The sequence below is a fragment of the Ammospiza caudacuta genome, chromosome 4 (assembly GCF_027887145.1).
Source record: "Ammospiza caudacuta isolate bAmmCau1 chromosome 4, bAmmCau1.pri, whole genome shotgun sequence".
Lineage (NCBI taxonomy): Eukaryota > Metazoa > Chordata > Aves > Passeriformes > Passerellidae > Ammospiza > Ammospiza caudacuta.
In genome coordinates, this window is record NC_080596.1 from 6,027,961 (window position 1) to 6,050,419 (window position 22,459).

A 22,459-nucleotide genomic window follows, 5' to 3' on the forward strand; every position below is an offset into this window, starting at 1 on the left:
TTTGTTGATACAACTGAATTATCTTCTGCTATACTTACTGCATTTACAGTCCAGAGCAGGTGCCATGTTGAGACAGTCATCCTAACTTCAACCAAAAGGAGTCCACTTGGCTAAGACCTCATGCAGAATAATTTATTCTGATTTGCTCTGTATAGTTAAATACAGTGCCCACTTTCCTATGTCCAGTCCACCAGCTAAATTACCCCAAGTATTTCTTTATTACACTATACTGTGTAATATTTTTCCTTACTGCATTGTAAGGAAAAGCAAAGCATCAAAACTCAGTACTTGTTATTTGTTGGTAGTTGGATTTGGAAAAAATATACATAGTCTGAGTCTTATTTATACAAAGACCTATGTTGTCTTACCAAGGTAAAAAAGAAGCAAAAAATGGTTAATATGAAGTGAATTTGTACTGGAAGGCTCTCATAGAGAAGCTTCATAATTGGAGGGAATTCAGGTCATTATCTCAGAAAGCATCTTTTCAATTATATGTATATAATTGAAAACTTCCTTTACTTGCTTCTTGCTGAAGTTCCCATTCCATATGCACTTCTTCTCTCAGTGAAAAAAATCTCTAAACCATATGAGATAAATACTGCATACCATTCATGCTCACAAGCATTACACTGTTGGTTACACTGAATTCAATTTCCCCATAAACAAGTGCATTACCCTAATTTCAAACAAAATAAGATGCCTTCTCAAAGCCATAGGCAAATGATAAGCACTGTGCAACAATTGCCTTCAGCTTACCATTCAGTAGAAGGAGATGCTTACATCACTGAAAAGCAGAATGCACTGGCAAAATAAGAATTGGAAGTAAGATCAGGTGGATGCTATTTTATTTCTTTCCTTGCTCTATTACAAATGAACTTAAACACCAAATAATCAGATGTTTGGACATTTTAAGAACTTGAGTCTGTTCCCATTTAACTCAGAGAAAGAAAAATCTCATTAATTTAAAATGGGGAGGTTCTGGCCCAAAGTAGAGACGTTGACAGGGATACTTGGAGAGGAAGGCCACCACATACTTGGGGCAATCCAGAGAATGTAAAAAAAAGCAAAGAGATGTCATAATAAAAAATTGTGGCTAGCCAGACAACAATGTGCAAAATCTGCTTCTTAGAAGAGCATGCACCCTTACATTATCTGGCAGCAATAAATACTATGATCTGATAAAAATTTACTTTGAAAGAAGTCTGTGACCAGTCCTCTCATATTTGCACAATAAATTTTAAGATTCAGTAAGTGTATTAGAATTAGGTTGAACAGGGGCTGAAGAAACAATCTGCATGGAGCACATGGTCTTCCTGGTGTACATTTTACAAATGTTTTTTGAATTTGCAGAGTGATTGGCATTTTATAGTAAAGGAGAGTCAAATAGCAACTAAAAAGGCTGTAAGTAGGGGAAGAGGATGGAAGATACATTCATCAACATCAGAGCTAGGAGGACCTGCTAGGTAGAAGGAAACACAGAAGTATTCTACAGGGCTTTGTTTTCCCATGTAACTCCAACAGAAGGCAAGTTGTTTTCAGGGAGGTTGGGAGGCATTCTAGGAAATATTTCAGAAGTCTACTAAACAGTGTGCATGTGGCCGCAAAACCACCTCAGGCCAGAAAGCAAGCATAGCCTATACATATCTCTGCAAAACAGAGCACATAGATGATCACGAAATGCACTCACACAAAGAAAGGCAGCATAATAGTGTTTCCATTAAATGAAGTAAAAAATGTCATTTTTAAGATTAAAATAAGGAAACGGAATGTTTTTTATAGTCACTAATATTAAAAAGACCTTTCTGTAAGATTTTAAAGTAAAGGAGAAGGAAGAACTGGAGTTTTGCTGCTTGAGTCAGTGAAGAAAGGTCACACTGCAAGCAAAAACCTTGAACATAGATTCTGTAGACAGAAAGTCAGATCATCATCACAGAAAAAAAATTATAGCCCCAGGGGTATTTATACCAGAAACTCCCTATCCCTAGGAATCCTTGACTGGTCATCCAGTTTAAAACAGTTTCTAAATGTGACATAATCACCCTATTATACCACAATTCTGCAGTCTCAAAAAATGTGTGAAAACTCAGGAGCAGAGTTAACATGGGATCCTTGACAAGGGGTCTAACAATAGAGAAGGAAGCAAGTTACAGGATTCAGGATAAAGGAAGCTTACTGGAATGTAGCAGCTGTGGTGTAAGCTCTTCTCCTTTTTATCTGTATGAATTCTGATTCTCTCTGTAGTTCACAAATTCTTTTGCTTAGTTTTTTCCAAGAAACTTGCTTGATAAGTGTGGAAGCACTGCAGTTCTCTTCAACATTGAAAACACAACATGAACACTATCCTTTCAAAAGACAGAGCAAGCATTTGCCCTTCAGATTCTTCATGAAGGCTTGATTAAAGTGATACAGGATTCTGGGCATAGGACCCACAAAATGGGTACTCTTTGGCTTTGAAACAAAGTAACTTCAATGATTTTCTATAAATAAATTCCCTCCTTTCTTAAATCTAAGTGGACTCTACCTCAGAAGGAGCTAATTTAAACTCTTTGAGGATGAGCCAACTGCATAGCTAAGAACATAATTATCACAGGACCAGAAGGACAGCAAGCAAGGTCTTCTCTCACTGTCACTCTACACATTTGTTTGTTGGGCCTTCTACCATAGCCTGTCTTCCAGTCATCTGGTACCCATTGTTATTTTTCCCCACACTTCCATCACACAAACCAAGGAATCATTGCTTTAGCATGGCTTTACCCTGACATAGATTTTGCAAAAATTTATGAGTTCAATTATTACAGCCAGCAGTGGCTAGAGAGCAAAGCATCATCACAATAATTCATTGACTGAAAAACTTAGAAATGTATTATTGCAAAGATTCTGATATCACTCCAACCAGTTTAGTAGCTTCTGGTAATTTTAGAGACAGTCTATAAATCAATATTCCTCATGATTCTCACCAATGCCAGAGAAAGTAGAGATGCAGCCAGCGACTCTCTTCTCCAACATCAAGGAACTTTTGCAGCAGTTCTGGTACTTCTGGAAATGTCTACTTTCTGAACACAAGAGACCCCTCTGATCCTTCACCTCCACGAAATATTTTTGGTGCCTCACCTCCAGGAAATATTTCTCCTGTGATTCCAGAAGTACAAGTCTTTTCCTATTCTAAGAGATCCATTTCTACTGTCCGGTGTATTACCCAGACCAAGTACAATCCTATCCCCAAGAGAGAAGTGATTCCTGAATATCCAGTGCCCACTGCAGCAGGAAGAGTTTTCCAAATAATACATGGAAGAACAGATTGACTGTTAATTTTGTCAGTGCTTCCTGTATTAGATTAAGGCAATCAAGAAGTAACCCAAATTTGACATAAACATGCTTAGCTATCATGGTGATCAGCTAGACATAGAAATCTAAATGAAAGCATAAAATAAAGTAAGGATGGTGTCTGATATTCTCAATTACAGAGAGCATGATTTATCATACAGCACATCCTAGGAAATTTGTGAGTGACCATATCAGGAAGGTATTGGAATAAGAATCCCAATATTACCAGGTAGATTGTGCCTGGGCCAGTCTGACCCTCGCTGCTAGGCCAAAGGAGGCAACTGCGGTGTGTCACCCCAGAGACACCTTTAGCTTGCTGGTGGTTGCAGCTGGGCACTGAACAAGTCCAGGCTTGGCAGGAACTCCGTTTACCTCAGGAGGAAAGCTTCAGGCTAATGGTGAGGAAGAAGGAGACAGATTCTGCTGGAGGGTTTATATCCAGAGCTTTATTCCATGGTCACAGAGGTCTGAATCTTGGCAACAGCTCCAACAGAATCGTGAGCACATGGTCTCATTACCTTTTTAAGCTCCCGGGGCAGGGGGAGGGAGGGGACAGGTGAGCCACCAACCAGGTGAGAGGGGCAGGGTCTCAGGGCAGGATGACACCCAGACAGGCCAATGACCTCTGGGCATAGGGGCATCCTTTGACCACACAACGACCTTCCTGGAATGTTAAGCCTGATTGACAGGACTCAATCAGCAAGGGGGCGAGGGGGAAGGGAGAGAGGTATAGGCACACCTGGGAAGGGACCCGGAAGTTTAAAACAGGCTATTACAACACACTGCAACAGGAAGGCACAGACAGGCATATCTACATGGTTGTGGAGAGCATACTTTTATTTTTTGGAGGGGCTGGTGGAAGCAAATCTCTCACATTCATGTTTTCTTACTATCTGAATCTGGGTGAATTGTAAAAAAGCCTCTTTAAAAGTCATTTTTTTAAAGCATGCAACTAATTTCAGAAACTTGAAAGGGCCATCTGGCCCAATATATTGGATATCTTAAGATACTTATCTCAGTCTTACTTTCCTGCTCTTCCTCCCTGCCCCTCTTTAAATTTAAGTTCTCTTTTTATTTTCAGAAATAAATCTTGTGGCCTTTGGGCAAACTTACATTTTTTCATTTTAATGTCACTTCCCACTAATGCTGTTAGTTGACTTACTATCATTTGCAATCAGACATAAATCTCTGCTAGCTAAAGAAACAAATTTTTGGCCAAGCTGCTCAAAACTATTCCAGCCACCATTTATTTCAACTTGGAGTGTCTCTGCAGTCCTATTGAAATTTCATTAGGGTGACATGTAAGCTGGTTCTGAGTTTTAAGTGGGCACTTACTTCCAACAACAACAAAAATGTGTTTTATTGCTTATTAGTGGTATTGTGGTTTATTGCTTCTCTGCCATTATGTGTCAGAATGCTGCCTTGGTCACAGCATTAAAAAAGCAACTTGATTTTGGGAACTGCCTCAATGCCTTAGATGCAACAGGTCACCAAAGAGATCAGGGAATGCCTCAGAACTCCCACTCAGTGCATGCCTTGGTTGAGGCTTCCATATACTGGCACGACACGGTGCATTCCCCTCTTTTTTACACAAAAGGAAAACCTGATCAGGTCAGGACATCTTCAATAAATAAATGCATTTTTTGGCAATCTTTTTGATAGTATTTGTTGGAGACAACGTGACAAAAAAAGATCTGCAAGCCCCAAAATATCAGAAAGTGCTTGGCTGAAGGAACTCATAGTTTGAAATTGATTTTATTTCCCAAAGAAACAAAACAAGTCAAAATTGCAGTGAGGATTATTTCAGCCTGTTATTGACATGCTGAAATTTTCTGGCTGAACTGGAAACACATTTTTATAAACTTCACTCCCCAGTTTATCTTTCCCATGTAGTAAATAAACAGCAGGAAGGCTATGGTAATTGATAGCCTATTCCTTTACTAATGCTCCTTGTATTCCATCGCAATTTATTTACATCTTCAGACCCACACAAAATAAAGAACCTATACATTTCATCCTTATGCACCCTGTTCTTTTTCTCTCATATACAGTCTTAGTTTGGGGTATTTTGAATAACACACCAAGCAACCAATGTAATAACTCTCAGGAAGATCTTCAACTCATACTGTCAAATGGGTTCTTCCAATGAACATAATAACTTATGAAAATTAGTCTAGCTCTTGCATCTTAGAAAACATGGATTTCCTTTCATGTAAATCAGATTCTAGGGCTCTAGATTCTAAATCTGTGGACATATATAGAGTGAAATATATTAATATATGTTTAGGTTTACAACATAAAGCACAGTCAGACAGTAACTAACCCCATTAACTTAATTCTCAGTGTCTGCAACCACAAAAAAGATTTCTATTTTATAGTTCACAATCCTCAGTCTGAAGTTTAATTTAGTAAGAAAATCTCCATTTGTACTACATGAATTTAATTTCACTCTTACCATAGTTGTCTCTTGAATTGACCCAAAGCTGTTAATGAAGATGTTAACTGCAACATCGACTGGAATTCCTTTAAAAAAAATAATTCTAGTGAGCTACACAATTCAGTAAAGGTACATTATCCTTCATTTAAAGTTCCTTTATACTGGTATCACAATTTCACAATGTAACTTTATCTTTTTAAGTTAGTATATATACAGTTATCAAAGTCAATAGAAATCACTAAACCTCTTTTTAACCTAGAAGAAAAAGGTAAAAATAAAACTCCTTAGTCCAGAGAGCTAATCTTACAGTATTCCACTGACTATATATCTAAATTAATAGTGTTTGAATTCCATGATTTTTTGTTATCTCAGAATGAGTAAGCCAGTATTCCTTTTGCACACACTGTAATGGATAAGGCAATTCGTATTTCTAGCAGCAGACACTTTTAACTGTCAAGGTCATAATGAGACTATCATCCCACATTACCTGTTTATGATTTATGATGAGGCATCTCCTTATGCTTTAAGAGGATACCTCTTTGTGCAAGTAAAGTACATAAGCCTTTACCTGCCTGTAAAATATGAATACAGGCAGGTAAAATTATTGCATGCATCTTTCACAGCTATATATAGCCTTGGTGTGAAAGAGTAGGAAATGGTTACCAATTAACCAAGAAAAATTTCTAGAAGTCAGCAGCTGTGAAGACATTAAGATGGTCTGGATTTTTTTCTCTTTTCCACAGCCAGGATTCCTGTAGTTGAAGAGGGATGGTATGACAGCTGCTACATCTGCCCCCTGTCACCCTGCGGGAATTGATTGGCAGTCATTTAATCTGGTGTTAACAGAGAGTTATCACAGAGCAAGGAGAAGTGGCCTGATAATTGAGAGAACTAATTATGGACCACTACTTTTATTTAGTACCTCTATGGTATGAATGTCAGGATGTCCACTAGATGCAGGTATATAATTTACACTGTTACAAATACTCAGTGGGTTTCTTCCTACTTTCAGCAGCAAAAGAGATATAGGAATATATGAATACTGTTTTGACAGACTAAGCAAATACAGTGTTAAGTAACATGTTTCTTCCAATAGCATGTTTGTTTGCATAAAATATTTTTCTGCACATTTAATACATAAATTCAAACTCATTCTCTTGGTCACCAGAAATTTATGAAGACAAAATTTCACTTCTTCAGTCAAACCAATTTGTTTGGTTTGGTTTTTTAATCAGACTATTAAAGTGTGAGGCTTTCGGTTATGCAATAAGCACAATATTTCTTTTAATGTCTGATGCATGAGACAGAGCACCCATCACATCACTAGTAGCCAAGAGTGTACTCTCTCTTCCAGATTTGAATAGGATGTGCCATCCAAGAAAATCACTCATGTGTGAGGAACATTTTAACATAGGCAAACCACTTGTCAGAAAATGTTCTTTTTCTTCCACCTCCCTCTGAGTTAAGATTACATGTCCTCCCTTTCCCTTCTGTCTTGATTCTTACCAGACTGCCAGAAGGGTTATCAAAAATATAAAGAAATCTGCACCATGCTTTGTGATTACAAGCTGATTATGCTGAAGAACAGGTAGAGAAAAGGCTGGACATTTATTCTTTGTGACAAGACTCAGTGCTGAAAACATATAAATACGGTTCTACAGAGAATAAGAAAGAAGCAGTACACTTGCTGAGAACTGAGTTTAATATGTTTATAAAACTGTTAAATAGAACTGAAAATAGCCTCTTCAAAAGCACAATAAACATTTAAGATTTCAAAATTTTTCATACTAGTGATATTCATGTTAAAATATCTCTTAATGCTCATATAATTATACGAGGAGCTTTAAAATGAAAGAGCTGTTTTATGTAAACTGCATTGCCTATATGTAATAAAATTGCCTACATCTTTTTAGTAGTACATTATTTACAGAAGGTAAATAATCTAATTCCTGAAAAGTCTAATTTACAGCCTAACTTGTGTGAATTCTTAGAGGTTTGGCAGAGAATACGTATTTCAACTTTTTCTTCTCATGTAAGGATTCACACACTCTACACAGAAGAATCCTGCAACATCTGACTACCAGGGAGATGTTTTAATGGCAGAAAATGTGTTTCAATGCATTACCTATATGGATTCCTGAAGTGTGAAGTTTTATAACTAAAACATCTTTAAAAGATTTAATAATTCCATAGTTTGCTAATAGTGATACTGCTGACCCCAACTTTTTGTAATAATTTTAAAGGATGTCTATAGAGAAATTTGGTGGTTTAAAATGCTGTAAAGCAGAGTCCAACTAAAATGTAGAGATAAAAATATATTTTAAAACTTATTCTATAAATTCTATTTCTACACTTAAAAAGTCTTTTACAAAATAAGACCAATAGTAATGAAACATCACATACTATTATGATAATGAAATCCTAACACATTATCTTTCATTTCAAAAGGATAAATATCTTCTGCAGCTTCACACTATCTAGGGAGGCTTCCATTAAAAAAAAGCAACAACAGATATTTAGCTTGTGAGTATTATATCTACATAATTTTTCTCTGTTTGAAAAGAGAAAATAAAATCCAAAGATTAAAAAAGAGGCTGAAGTATCTGACAAACCTTTGAAATTAGGCCTTATCCTGGGATCATAGCTCAGCAATAGTCTATTCAAGATATTGCTGGTAGAATTAGCAGGTACTCTTGCAAGGTCTTCAGCTGATTGCTGCCTGTAAAAAAATGTTCATTAGTTACTACCAAGACAGAAACAATTGCATGCTTAAACTGAAGTGATTTTAAAGTAATGCCATAAATGCCTTTTCACAAGCAAAAAAAAGTTCATTATTTTCAGGTGCCATACTGTATAGTCTTCCTTTCCTTGAGAAATTTCAGTATTTTTCAAGAAACTACTTGTGTAATAAACACAAATGCTCTCTGACATACTCTTAACTGTAAACTTGGAAGCAAATACACTACAATTCACGAATTGTTCCCTTCCCTCCTAACAAAAATATGCAGAGGGACATGATTTCTTCATTAGTAGAAAGCAGCCATGTGAACTATTTTTAGTGACTGTCAGGTTAGGAACCTTAGTAAATTGACAGCCACTTTGTAGGTGCCAAAGCATGCAGAGGCTTTTGGCAGTCTCCTGCTCTCACATGCCAGCTATTCCACCCAGAGCTGGAGGATTGCATAATCTCTTTGTCAAGTGCTAATAAAAGCTTTACTACAGAAAACAAGGCCTTGGACTCTCTCGTTTTGCAGAGGGAATTTAAACATCTTCATTACCTTGCCATTATTGTGCTGGGTGTTAAATGAAAGCCATTGCTGCAATTAAAAAAAACTGTGACAGGTAAATGTAGCTACAAGAGTACATGAAATTGAGTGTAATAAAAAGCAATATGGGTGAGTCAGTGCCCTCCCCAGGTATTTTAAACACCAAGCAGGCTCATAATTGTATGTAAATGAATTTGTATATTTCCTGAACCTGTTCAGTGACTGTTTTCAGTTTTGAATTCTGTCTCATAATCACTTTTCCATCCCTTTTATGATTACTTTGCTGTCTTTCTGTCATTATAATTCAGTAACCAGGATGCCATGTAAAGATAAGAGAAACACCCTACATAGGTATAATTCATATGCATCAACATTATCACCTCTTGCAAACTAATGTACAAATGTATTTTTAAAAATGATCAAGTTTATTTCCTTAATGTTTTCCATAATCAGCATCAGCTGCTGTTGCCTTCTTCACCCTGTAGTTTCTTGTTTTCATTATTGTCTCCTATATCAATGTCAGTTTGACAGACCTACAGGTTATTCTGTATAACAGCTAAGTTTTTTTTTCTTCTCATCCTTCAGTTTCCCTCATGTCCTCTGGGATTTCTGCCTTATTTAAACATTTTTTGAAGAAAATATTAACTCTACAGAAGGATTTTGACCAGTTAAAAAAAAAACAACAAAAAACCACCACATGAATGTATTAGACCTCCTGATTTTAAAATGTCCAATTATGGTAGCTCCTGTTCAGCATTTTCTTTATTGATTACTGAGAAATTAATTAATTAATAAATATCAGCATAGCATGACATTGGCATTTGATTGAAAACTGGAGATGAGACCAGAGCCTAGCCCTTGAAGAGCTTTTATTAATAACCTTACCTTTAAAAACAACTGCTTTAACTCAAACCATAAGGGCAAAGGGAATCAGATTTGCTGACTTGGTATCACTCACTATGCCTTCCCAAAGAGTTTTAATCTTCTCAGTTAATGTTTAACAACTAAAATATTTATAAATGAAACTATGAAGGAGTTCCCTATTATTAAAAACATGTCAACCATTATGAAAACATAAACGCATTTTATTATATCATAGTCTCCTTGATACCCATTGAGCATTTTATTGTTCAGGAAAAAAATAATCAGATTTCTGTCTTCTTTGTTGCATTCTGAAACCTAAAGCTGCATATCTGCTTAGCTAGCTAGCTTAGCTTAGCTTTTCTTGTATTTACTTGATGTTATAAATGAGAAAAAAATTATGGCAATAAAATGGCACTAAATCCTCCTTGAAATTTTGACTACTAAACAGTAATTAGCAGGATAAATATGCATTCCAAAAACTACACAGAAATGTACCTACCAAGAAATATGTATCCTGGAGGATATCTTAAACTATAGGATGCAGGAAAAGAATTCTGGAGCAGCATTAAGTGGCTGCTGTATATAATTCCCCACCCATCTCTTGCAGTAAACACACTATAACCTCAGTGACCTGTAACAACCACATAGGTGAACTAATTGTTCCAGCAGAACTTCTCCAGAGATAACTGGTCTTCTAATAAAAAAGGAAGCATTTACTTCTAACAACATATATTAACTTCCTGTTATGTATACAGATTTGCAGGCTCTGTATACAAAAAGCCTCTGCTAATTTAATATTAGAGCAATTAAAAAAGGAATATGTGTTCTAACTCTTTTCTTAATAATTAAAAGATTCTCTTTCAAACAATCCTGCCAGGGCTGAGTTTTTATATTTTACTTAGAATTGGATCATTATGCAAAAGAATTAGTTTATTTCTTCATCTGGTCAGGCAGCTGGACTAGATGATCATTGAAGGTCCCTTCCAGCTGAAATGTTCTATTCTATTCTATTCTATTCTATTCTATTCTATTCTATTCTATTCTATTCCATTCCATTCCATTCCATTTCTGTAATTTTGAGATGTGTTTGGTTTTCAGTGATGACCTTTACCAATGAAGAGGTTGCTACAGAAACACCATAAACCAGCTTTGCATACTTTTTGTGCTGTTACCACTAGCTGGACAAAAGGAAAACAAAAGATAAAGATTATTTTCCATTTTCTAAAAAGAGCAATTCAGAAATAAATGTTCATTTAGCTATTAAAAAGGCAGGCAAACACTCTGTATGCTGTGTTTTATCAGATACAGAAAGGTTCATGCCACTGCTTCCTTGCAAGTCTCACAAATTAACATCTAAAACATATACATCAGATGTCTACAAAAGGTACACTCATAAAATAATCTACTTAATACTGAAAATAAGATTTCTTTCTAAATTATCTATGTCCAGTACAATGCAATATGAAAACAAATGCAAGCAACAAGTAATGAACAAACTTAATTTTTTTTTTTTATTTTTGTCATGGGTTATACAAAAAAGTTCATTAAATAGTGAAAACAGTAATCTGAACTACACAGGATAACATGGGCATATAAATGAAACACAGATGCTCATAAAAAGCAATGAGGAAAAGAGAAAAAAATTGGGAAATTAAATGAGTGAGCAACAAACAGCAAAGGAAAGCCAAATAAAGCTGACAGGTTTATTTGTCTCTTCAAGTAAGAGGAATAAAGTGGCAGCTTTGTGAGATCTGAGCTGCACTGCAAAAGTATATTAATACAAATATCTGTTCAAGTTGTTTGTTCAAAAGCCATCCAGAAATTGGGCAAAGGAGACTTATTGCACTGGAAAGACAGTGATGGGAAGAACAATGATAGCATAGCTTGCTGGTAAAGAACACCAGAATCACATCTTGCACAAGTCCTTGGGTTGTGTTTTGAACTTACACAAGTGTGTAGGTGCATTTGTCCTTGCTTATCTAAGAACCGAGTGAAATTCTTACACATTTGTCCTTGCTTATCTAAGAATCAAGTGAAATACAATGACATTGGCTGCTTTGAGTTAGGAGGACAAGCACTGAGATTCAGTAATTGCTATTTTTAAAGGTCACTTCGAATGAAGTCATTGAAATAGCTACTGGGAAAAAAAAGCTCTGCTGAGTATCAGTCATATTTTCACTGTGGTTCTTTTACAGCATGCTGTCATTAAACTACCATCATTGAACAGAACACAAGGAAACTTCACCACAATAACTGGATTTCTTTCTGAGAATCTTGCTGACCAAAATGCCTAAATTTCACTTGCAAATCAGTACATCAGATGTGTTCCTTGGGATGAGTTAAGAAGTTAACCACACTTTTATAGTGACAGATGAGCAAAAAGACCTAATGAGAGAGTTAATGGGATGTGTTAGGTGCTTGGATAAAGAGGTTGGAACTATTAATGTGAGACATTCACCTACAGCCACAACCACCCTGGTTTAATTGGCCATTATGGAATGAATTAATGAGAGGCATATTTGTATATTACATAAGACAAAAAGGATTAGAGCTGAGATCTGCCTTTGTAGAAGAATCTTACTTCAGTGTGCTAAATGCTGAGTCCCACATAACAACACACTGACTGAGAAGTTATTTACTGTTTTTTCTAATTCTGCCTCCAATTTTCCCACTTGTAAAAAGCTGGTAACTTCGATTTCCACCAGTTTCAGCATGCATTTTAATTTTAATGCATTTATTTCAACCTGTGTTGAATGCATGTAGAGCTGATGGAAACATTTAGAAACAGGAATGTAGCACTCTTCACAGTAATTCATGAGTTCTAAGCAAGATACAGTAAATACCAAAGGATAAGGCAACAAAAGCCTCACAGTTGCTATGAAGACAATTTAAAAGCAAGTAATTGTAAAGCTAGAACTTTCCCTACCAAAAATTTTTACCTAAGTAACAATTAAAAAAGCCCACACAACTAACATAAAATACTCAAACCCAAACTGATTTTTCTGTCTCTGAATAAATAAAATGGAAAACAACCAGCATTCTTGTATACACAGAAGTATCTTCACTTCTTCAAACAGTGTCCTCACAATCCAGAGAGAAAACAAGGTACAGTTAGTCTTTTGCTATAACATCCCTGTGTGAAATGCCTGATGTTTCAGAGGTTACATCTGAATCAAAGAATTGCTTTACATACTGTATTTCACAGGACATGCAGTAAGCTGCTCATCTCCAATGCAGCTCTACACATTTTATCACTGCCTTTGAAGATCATGACCAACATTTTAAGTTGATGGCAACAGGTAATTATTTTCATAATTCACTAATCAAAATCCAGAATTTTAGATACGCAGATATGCATGGCAAAAGGAAGCATGTATTATACTAGGTTTGAAATTTATATAGCTTTACATTTGTGTTAGGCAAATGTGTCAGAAGACATTATATTTCTATAGGTCATCATGACATTTATTCTCTCAGAGCTCACTGAAGTTACAAGGAGTCCTTTCCACATGCAGTGCTACAGGAGGAAAGAATATAAACAATATTCTACACAAACAGGAAGGAAAGCATTTTCATAGTTCTAAATTACTGACAGATAAAAATACATGATGGAAACTGATGATGGAAACTGACGTTTGAGTCATGTCAAATGGCTGTGTACATGTGAGAAAGATAAAAATAGGTATGGGGAACATAATATCTATCTATTATCCCGCCATATATTTTAAGTACAGTTTTCCTGGTATAAACTATCAGTGTTCTGATTTGCAGGCATTTGATTTTTTGAGTGCAATAACTCTAAGCATAAAAACAAGTTAATACATATCAATGACATACTATATAACTCTTCTGAGTGATCTCTCTAATCTCTAGTATGTTTAATAGCTACATTTTCAAACCGTGCAAGGTGACATCTATTCCTAAGAAGATTCATTACAATTACTCCAGTGAAAAGTAGTATTACTAATTACACTAAAACTATGGAACTCTGAGTCACCATTTACATGCCTTCACAAATGAAGTTGACAGCTAAACACCTAAAATGAGACAGGTAGCTTCAGTACTGAAATTTGGAGGTAGTGCGGTGTGGTGAAAAAAAGAGAAAGGTTCCTTCATAGCTAATTTTGAAACAGAAACCCAGATTAGGCACCCTGAATTTTGAACTGCGAGTTGAGGGGGTGAAACAGCTCGTCTTTCATCTCATGTTGTAGACAGACCAAAGAGAATAGTCTCCTAATGTGGACATGCACACAACCTTCCTGCAGTTAGGTAGTGTCAATAGCTGTTAGTGTCAATACTTCAGTCCTTGTCTTGCAGAAACTTCTTAAATCCAGCTTTGGTTTCATAATTAAACATTCCCAGGGTTAGACACCTTAAGGACTGTTTATATGGGAATCTAAAGTGCCTTATTAGTTACTAAACTTGAGAAAGCAAGCTGGTTCATCTGCCTGCCACAAAGCTGACAGCCCCCAAACCAACAGAGCCAGGTAAGCATGGTATTTCACCCAGCCTGAACTGGTACTGCTCTCAGCAATGTGGTTTTTTGCTGAAGTTAGCTTGCTTGCTCCTAGCTTAGGCATCTCTGCATCCCACCAAAGTCACCACCTGTGACCCCTGTGCATAATGGGTGTCTTGTGGTGTCTTGATATAGCACAAAGATGTAAAACAGGATAAGCATCCAAGCATTTAAGCAACATTTTGGAATTTGTCTACATCAGTTCCATACCTCAATATTTTCTTTACAAATGCTCTAAGTATGGAGACAATAGAAGGACCTTGGTAAAACCTAACCACCTGCATGGTGGTATAAGTGGAGATATAAAAGGAAAATATAAGTTGAGATACATTCTATATAATTTGCCTTAACAACAGAGTTTAGACCTATGGTTTTGCTTGGGCTTGGGTAAAGATGGTGCAATTCAACCCACAGATCCAAGTTTTTTCACAGTCTGGAGGTTGTATATGAAATACAAAGTCTGTAACTTTTCCACACAATTTTGGTGTCTCACCACTCCAGAGTTGAGAATGGACCAAACGTTGCTCACCAAGAGGAAAAGTTACTGAATGAGAACCAGCCTATCATGCTTAACCACTGCTTTATAGGACAGCTTGGGTTTTGCTTATACAGCTTTACCTTTTACTGCCACCACATTTAACCATTTTGAAAACAAATTCGCAAACCTTCTGGAATATGGCCATATCTATCTGGGATCACAGCTTTCCATGAGAGTTACATGATACAGAATAATAAAAGCATTCACCAACTGCTGTTACGAAAGGGCAGAAGAATTTTTATAGGAACAAGACCTAGGCTCTGAAAAGTACTTATCATTGGAATGACTGTCAGATGTATCTCCTTCCATAACCAAATTCAGGCTTTCCTTTCAACTTCATTCTACCTCCTCCCACAAAGTGCATAAACCCTTCCACCACACCTACATATGAAAATGTTCACAGACTATCAACAGCGTCTTCTAGATGACGGGAATGAAGAGAGACATGATGCCACTTTCCCAGCAATTACATTTTGGGGTTGATCAGATACAGATAGAGAGGTGATGTATACCCAAACACTTGATAAAAAAGTTACAGTTCGTGAAGAAGTGGAGAGGAGCTACAGTGTAAAATATATTTCGAACTTTTACTTTAGTTTTAGTAGGAAGAGCATGTCAGAAGCCTAAAGTTAACCAAGAGAAATTTGAGGACAGGGTTTCAAACAACTCTGCTTTAAACGCATCAAAGCCTTTTTTCCCTAGTTCCACAGTCTTTGTTGTTGTTTTTTAAAAGAAGCTGTTTATTGAACCTTCGCATCTGTGACCTTTCTAAGCTTCTGCCCTGGCAGATGGCACAAGCCATGTTTTCTGGAGGGCTTAGAGGGCCATTTCACAGTTTCTGAAGTAGCTGATATACTTTGTTCAATACAAGCCAAATATGATTTGTACTCTGGCTTTGTGCATAAAAAAGGTCTCTGTAGATATTGTACAGTATTTAGTAAATCATCCTCAAGGATATAAATCTCCATGTGCATAAAGGTGAAGAGAGATGCTGTTTTCAAAGCACAGTCCTGCTATCCAGACAAAAGGATGAGATTTAGGGACTGAGGTTTTGCTCTCAGCATTGCTGTGGCATTAGGGATGCTGAGAGATCTTCTGAAATGAAAGCTGTGCAAGTGAACAGCTGAGTCATCCTAAACTATAATTTACAGGGATAGCTGTGATGATGACCACAGTCATTACTGGTTTTGTTAGCTGCTATGTGACACCCTTACTTATCTATTCCTTCTCTAGTACTGTAATAACCAAGCTTCCCTTTCCTTATAATTTCATTTGTCTAGAGATCTTGAGTAGTTTTGAGCAGAGACCTTCCAGGCTGCTACAGATTGTGGAGATAACAGCAGCAGCTCAAACGCCATAAAATAACTGAAGTGTTTATTATGGTATAACTAAAGGAAAAACACTTTTCAGCAGTGCTCCAAGTCACAGCAAACTGTCCCACATGTTTAAGAGAAGCAAGGTATTATGAGGAATTATGAAGAAGTTAATAATAGCTAAGTAACAAAGTCTGTGAGCAGGAAAGAGATCAAGTAATTTAATCCATCTGCAGCTGTATAAAAATAATCTGTATTAAGTATATGAAATTTCAAAATAAGCTTTGTAAACAGTAATATACTTTTTTTTTCTTGAAGAGATAGCCCTGATTTTTTTTTACAGATTTTCCATGGAAACAAAAGGCAAAAGTTTTGTTACTAAAGCTTTGTATTTCATTGCATTTTGTATCTGTGGAAGCCAGTTTCTCAGATTTATGGTGTAAAACTCCCTATTATAACATTTTAGGCCAAATTTCTTTGTTCATCAACAAAGATTCAGGAATCAGACAGAAGTATAATTATTCTATGTTTCACTTGGAAAGCCTGAGGTAAGAAGGAAAATGATCTAAATGTAGGATGTGAAATCTTACATCTGTTCTGAGAAAGCATTAAATCAAAGTAAGAACCAAATGATTAAGCATCAGTTTCAAGAAACTCTTCAATAAAAACCTAGGAAAAATAGTTTCAGGAATAAATGAAAATAAGATGGCAAATCAAACCACTATCACACACTGCACTGAGAAGTACAGCATCATGAACTATCACTAGGGTTTGCTCTAAGATACAAAATAGAATTTTCCTGATTTAAGGAAGCAAATATCTGTTTATGAGACAATAATGAACTTTTTATGGGGTTTCTAATCAGCTTTTTTTCATCTTATCCTAAGAGTAGTTAATTTTATGCCAGAGGGGTGCATTTGGCAAAAGCTTGTATTCTTGAGAGCCATAAAAAGAAAAGTTAAAGTATGCTTAATTTTTATCCAAGCAAATTCATGATAAAATCCCAAAACAGTCTTGTAGCCATCCATTTCTTAACATCAAATTAAGAAACTCAGGCAGTAATATGAGATTCAATATAAGTTTTTCCGAAATAATGATTTGCATAGATTTGGATTTCATTGTAAAGTTTGCAAGACTTCTCTGTATACAACTACTAATGCAGGCTTTTGTTCTCTCCAAGAATTAAAATTTAGCTTTTCACATGCTGCAAGGAGATGAAAGGCAATAATTTGTTACAGTTAAGCTTTAAACTTTATTGTACCAGTAACCAATGCAAATTAAAGGTGGATTAAGAGTTTAACTTCTAAATGTACATTTACATTAGGAATTTGTACCATTCAATTTTATAAATAATACAAAAGTTTCTTGGTTAAAAAATAAAATGCATTCTTCTAAAATATTTCTTTCACGATTACTAGGAAATTTTTCATTTAGACACTTCCTTGAGTAGTTTTAGTCAACCCTTATAGTGTCACTTGATTCCCTCTCCACTGCATTGTTTTGGTTAGATTCTGAGGAAAGATTGTTTGCTTTTTTCACAAAGAAAAAAATACTACTAGTAGGCAACCTCTTTTACAACACAGAGTGCCACCAAATCATGAAGTTTTGTGAAAGATCTTTTAAAAAATGCTGATGATTGGAAGCTTGCCAACAGCAGCCTGAGTTAAGAGAGCATTGGGCAGTTTCTCTGCCAGACAGAGCTGATTTTCATTGCTCATTCACATGACAGGTCTTCTAGATGCCAGCCACACAAACAGCAAGGCCACTATTACAAGTGGTTGTCCCTCAAGCTGTGAACTTCAGCCAAGTGAGATATGGACGACTTGGTCATTATTCAGGAGATCAAACAGGACTCCTTGCTATGGCAAATCTTGCCAGCAGCACTGCACAATGGATCAACAAGTACTGGATTCACCAGTATTTCTGCAGACAGATTCAACTGGAAAAGTATCACTTTGAAAATGATAGCATGTATTCAATGTTTTTTCAAGTGTATTGGTGACAAATGACATCATATTTAATAGTACCAAGAAATACTGGGCTTAAAATAAAAAGAAACAAGAAAAATCTACTCACTTACAAAGATAAAATGACATTGTTGTTTTGAATTCTGATAAGACTAAGTCAAGAACAGGGGGAAATGCTGGATATTTAAACAAGACCATGGAAGACCTGGATTCAGTTCCCAGCTGCCTAATTCACTTTCCAAGGGCTTCTGTTCTAATGACTGTCCTGGGAACCCTGACATTTCTCTCCTTGCTATAAACTCTCACAGTAGCTCAGACCAAAAGCCTCATCCCAAACTCAACTTAAATTTTAAAAGGGAAAGAATAGGTAGGGGTCATTTCAGATGAGTCATGATCACATTTTAGACATACCTTAATGTACTCAAATCTAACAACAAATATAATTTTTTAGGTTTGATATAAAAAAAAGAGAAGGAAGACATGCATCATATGTAGAAACATCCTAAAATTTGAGGCTACAAATAAACATCACTGTCAATATTTGAAAAGAATGGAAACTTTAGAAAGTATTACTTGAACAATATATCTGTCTGATTATTCCGCTTTTACTTTGTTTTTTCTTTGGAACAAGTTGATTAATGCTAAATAACCAGCCTAACATTCTGTACCTCTTCTTTTATGGTCAAAGAAAAAATATGTTTTAACTTTTTCTAAACAATTTTAATATTTCAGTCATAGCAATTTTCTACACTTACTGGCAACTTATCATAGTCCATCAATCTTTTCCTCAGATATTTACAATGTAACACTAAAAAATGAGTAAGGCTGGCCAAGAAAATTATAAAAATATCACTCGCAAATAAAATATTGTCCTATGGATCACAATGTAAAGTGTGGTAGGCATTAGAAAGAGGGAGTATTTATAACATCAATTAATCATAGGTGTCCAGAACACATCCTCTATTCAACTGGGCAATCACAGATTATAATTTCTGTATTTTTACAGGGAGACTATTCCATAAGTGCATACTTTATAGCAGCAATCAGTACAGACACCTCCATAAAAGTTACAGAATTATACACGATTGATGAAAGATGCTGAAGACCTTAGTTCTATTCAACATGCAACAAGAATATGCGTAGGGCAAGCCTTCTCTTACAGAACTAGCTAACCAGAAGCTGAAATTCATCATGACCGTTTTGAACCCTCCTTGCTTTCCCCAAGACACCTGCAACATGATGCTAGACAGCACAGCACTATGGGACCACGCTACTGTGAACCCATAAATAGCAAGGCACCTTAGCAAGGTGTTGAAATCCACCACAAGAAAAGCAACAATTACTGCGGCTTAGATTTTCCCTTGCACTAAAACAGAAGACTTGATGTAGAAGGAACACAATGACAGATGCTGGTCAACCCATTCCCACCACAGACCCCATGCTCTCAGCAGAAAGCACCACCTTCTACTTCAATTGCCACATCATTTCCACTGTTAAAAACAGGGCAGGATCACCATCATACAAAAGCATAAAAGAAAGCAGGCACATACGATGGACATAGATATTGCTTCTTTTTCCCTTTTCCTTTCTTTGAAGACTTCTCTTTGGAATAGACTTCTTCAACCCATAAGGAGAATGAGATGAAACATAAAATTGCTAGTAAGAACTTCATCTTGAAGGTGATGATTCAGAGAAATCTTCAGTCTGTGGTAAAAGAAAGCAGTTTATGTTAGTAGGGCTGGATATGGCAAAAGGAAATATATACCTGCAAAAGTAAACAAATATTTCATGGGTGTTGGGTTTTTTGTTGTCCTTCGTCAGTCGCTGGAGAGAGAATCTGTTCACATGTATCCCTGACATGAAACTGACTTAGGCAATTCCCAGAGAGTCAAGTAGCTTCCCAAAGTTGAAACTGACAGTAAGGAATAGATTTAAATGCAGATCTGCTTCAGTGTGTTTAAGAAATGTGATGTCTTTCAAAGACTGCCTAACTGAAAATATTCCAAGAAGCTTGGAAAAGGGTTCCACACCAGAAGTGTATCAACTGCATTAAATACAATGTCAACCAGTCATGTAGCAAGGCGAGGAACTGCAAGCTCTCTGTGACCTTGCACAGATAAAATAGCAATCATTTCAACGCTGACTATGACAGGAGGTTATAAATACAATTTTATGTACAGAATTTAAACACAATAATTTTGTATGAAGCATTTCCACTGCAGAGCCAGCACTGACAGGGCCTTGCAAAGATGACTAAACACAACCCGCAGTACTATGCTTTATTCCATCGTGCTCAGCGTAATATTTAAACTTCTCTGGGGCAAAAGCCCGTACCCCAAAGGCCAGGAGATGAGTCTGTGTTCGGCCAGTGGCAGCCCCACCTGCCCCTGGCCACACCACTGCGGCACCCAAGGCATTTTCTATTTGTTTGCCATTCCACGTATAATTCCCATACATTTCCTTGGGCCAACAGAAATCTTGCAGATGCCTCAGAACCTGCTGCATTTTCCACTTTTATTTATTAGGATTTTTCCCCGCACTGTTTCCAAAGAGCTGTGCCTCTCCCTGTTTTCCCTCACCTCCGGGAGGTACCGGGATGCTTCGGCTGCCCCTTCCCCGGGAGCCGCGGCACCGCCATCCCCCCGGCCCGGCCGGGAAAGGTCGCGGGTCTGCCCCTGCCGCCACCGGCCCCTGTCCTGGCCTCCCGGCCAGAGGCCTCCCACGGCCCCGCACCGGGGAGGGAGCGGCCTCCCCTCCGCGCTGCCGGCTCTCCGCGGGGAGCGGGAGGACGAGACGAGCGGGGCTCCCCTGGCGGCCCCGGCAGCACCCCCGCCCGGGCCGTGCCCCAGCGCCGCCCGCCGCCGCCCCACGGCGCTGGCCGAGGTGCTGACGGGCTCGGCCGTGCCGCCCGGCGGAACGGGGCCCTCGGGCCGGACCCTCGATCCCCTCCCGCCCCACCGGGGAGCGGGCCCCGCCCGCACATGCGGCCCTGCCGCCGCCCGCGCCCCGCGCTCACCGCCGGACGCTGCGATCCCCCCTCGCTCAGCGGCGGCGGCGGCGGCCCGGGAGCGGGCGGGCCATGCCGCGGCCCGGCCGCAGCGACAGCGCGGCTCCTCCGGCGGCGGAGCGAGCCCCTACCTCCGGCGGTGCCTCCGCGGCCAGTGAGCATGTGCGGCGCCGCGGCGCTCCCCAGCGAGCACGTCCCGGAGCCCGCCCACACTCGGGCACTGCGCGCCGGGAGGGGCAGCGGGGCCGCCAGCCCGGACCCCCGGCCCTGCCGCCGCTGGACACGGGGCACCGGCGGCACGGTGAGGGTGGGGAAGGGGATGACGAGACGAAGCGTCCTCTGGTCTCTGGCAGGAGGAAAATGCGTTCGATAGTGGTGTTGGGAGATACCTAACAGAGTTGGCGGGAACAAGAGAATATTACCGAAGGGGGACTGAGTAGGATGAGAGGAAGAGGGAGTGCAGGCTTGCACAGATTAGTGGAATGGTGGATCAATGGGCCGAGGCCAATTGTATCAGGTTCAACAAGGCCAAGTGCAGCATCGTGCCCTTGCAGGGCTACGGGCTGGGGGAGAGTGACTGCAAAGCTGCCCAAAGGACTCTGGGGCTGCTGATCAACAGCAGCTGAACACAAGCCAGCGTGTGCCCAGGAGGCCAAGAAGGCCGGTGGCATCCTGGCCTGGATCAGCAATGGTGTGGTCAGCAGGACCAGGGCAGGGTTTGTCCCTCTGTACTCGGCACTGGTGAGGCCGCACCTCAAATCCTGTGTTCAGTTTTGGGCCCCTCACTACGGGAAGGACATTGATGTGCTGTAGAGAGTCCAGAGAACTCTGGACCAAAGACCAGACTATGATGGAGGGTCTGGATAGTAAGTCCTATGGAGAGCAGCTGAGAGCTGGGCATGTTTAACCTGGAGAAAAGAAGGCTCAGACAAGACTTTTCTGGTCTCGACAGCTGAAAAGAAATTGTATAAGGTGAGGATAGATTATTTTTCCAGCAGTCCCTTACCAGGCCTGGGGAAGGGGCAGGAGGCAGCCCAGGACACCAGGATGGGCAGGGAGAACTTGCCAGCCCACCTTCCACTCTGCACAGCCTTATCTTGGTTACAGTGCAGATGCATCAACCAGGTCTAGGCTGATGTAGGGCCAGGGCATAGACTCAGCTCCCTGGGATGAGGACCAGCTCCTTTGCTCTTTTATTGTCCCACAAGCAGCTAGAGAGATGACTCT

The 22,459-nt window shown here is 38.6% G+C and overlaps 1 protein-coding gene across 2 annotated transcripts in view; it reads right to left on the bottom strand.

The window, feature by feature from the left end:
* GLRB (glycine receptor beta) overlaps nucleotides 1-21,561 on the bottom strand; it is a 48,601-nt gene extending 27,040 nt beyond the window's left edge. Inside the window, exons 1-4 of one of the 2 annotated variants that reach the window (XM_058803291.1) lie at nucleotides 21,364-21,561; nucleotides 19,776-19,929; nucleotides 8,374-8,480; nucleotides 5,780-5,847 (exon numbers count right to left, since the gene is read on the bottom strand). In XM_058803291.1, the coding sequence (XP_058659274.1) occupies nucleotides 5,780-5,847; nucleotides 8,374-8,480; nucleotides 19,776-19,897 (297 nt within the window). In that variant the 5' untranslated portion in view covers nucleotides 19,898-19,929; nucleotides 21,364-21,561. Of the gene's footprint in view, nucleotides 1-5,779; nucleotides 5,848-8,373; nucleotides 8,481-19,775; nucleotides 19,930-21,241 lie in introns of both variants that reach the window. The other variant, XM_058803290.1, reaches the window with a different exon arrangement.
* Between the last annotated feature and the right edge of the window lie 898 nt (nucleotides 21,562-22,459).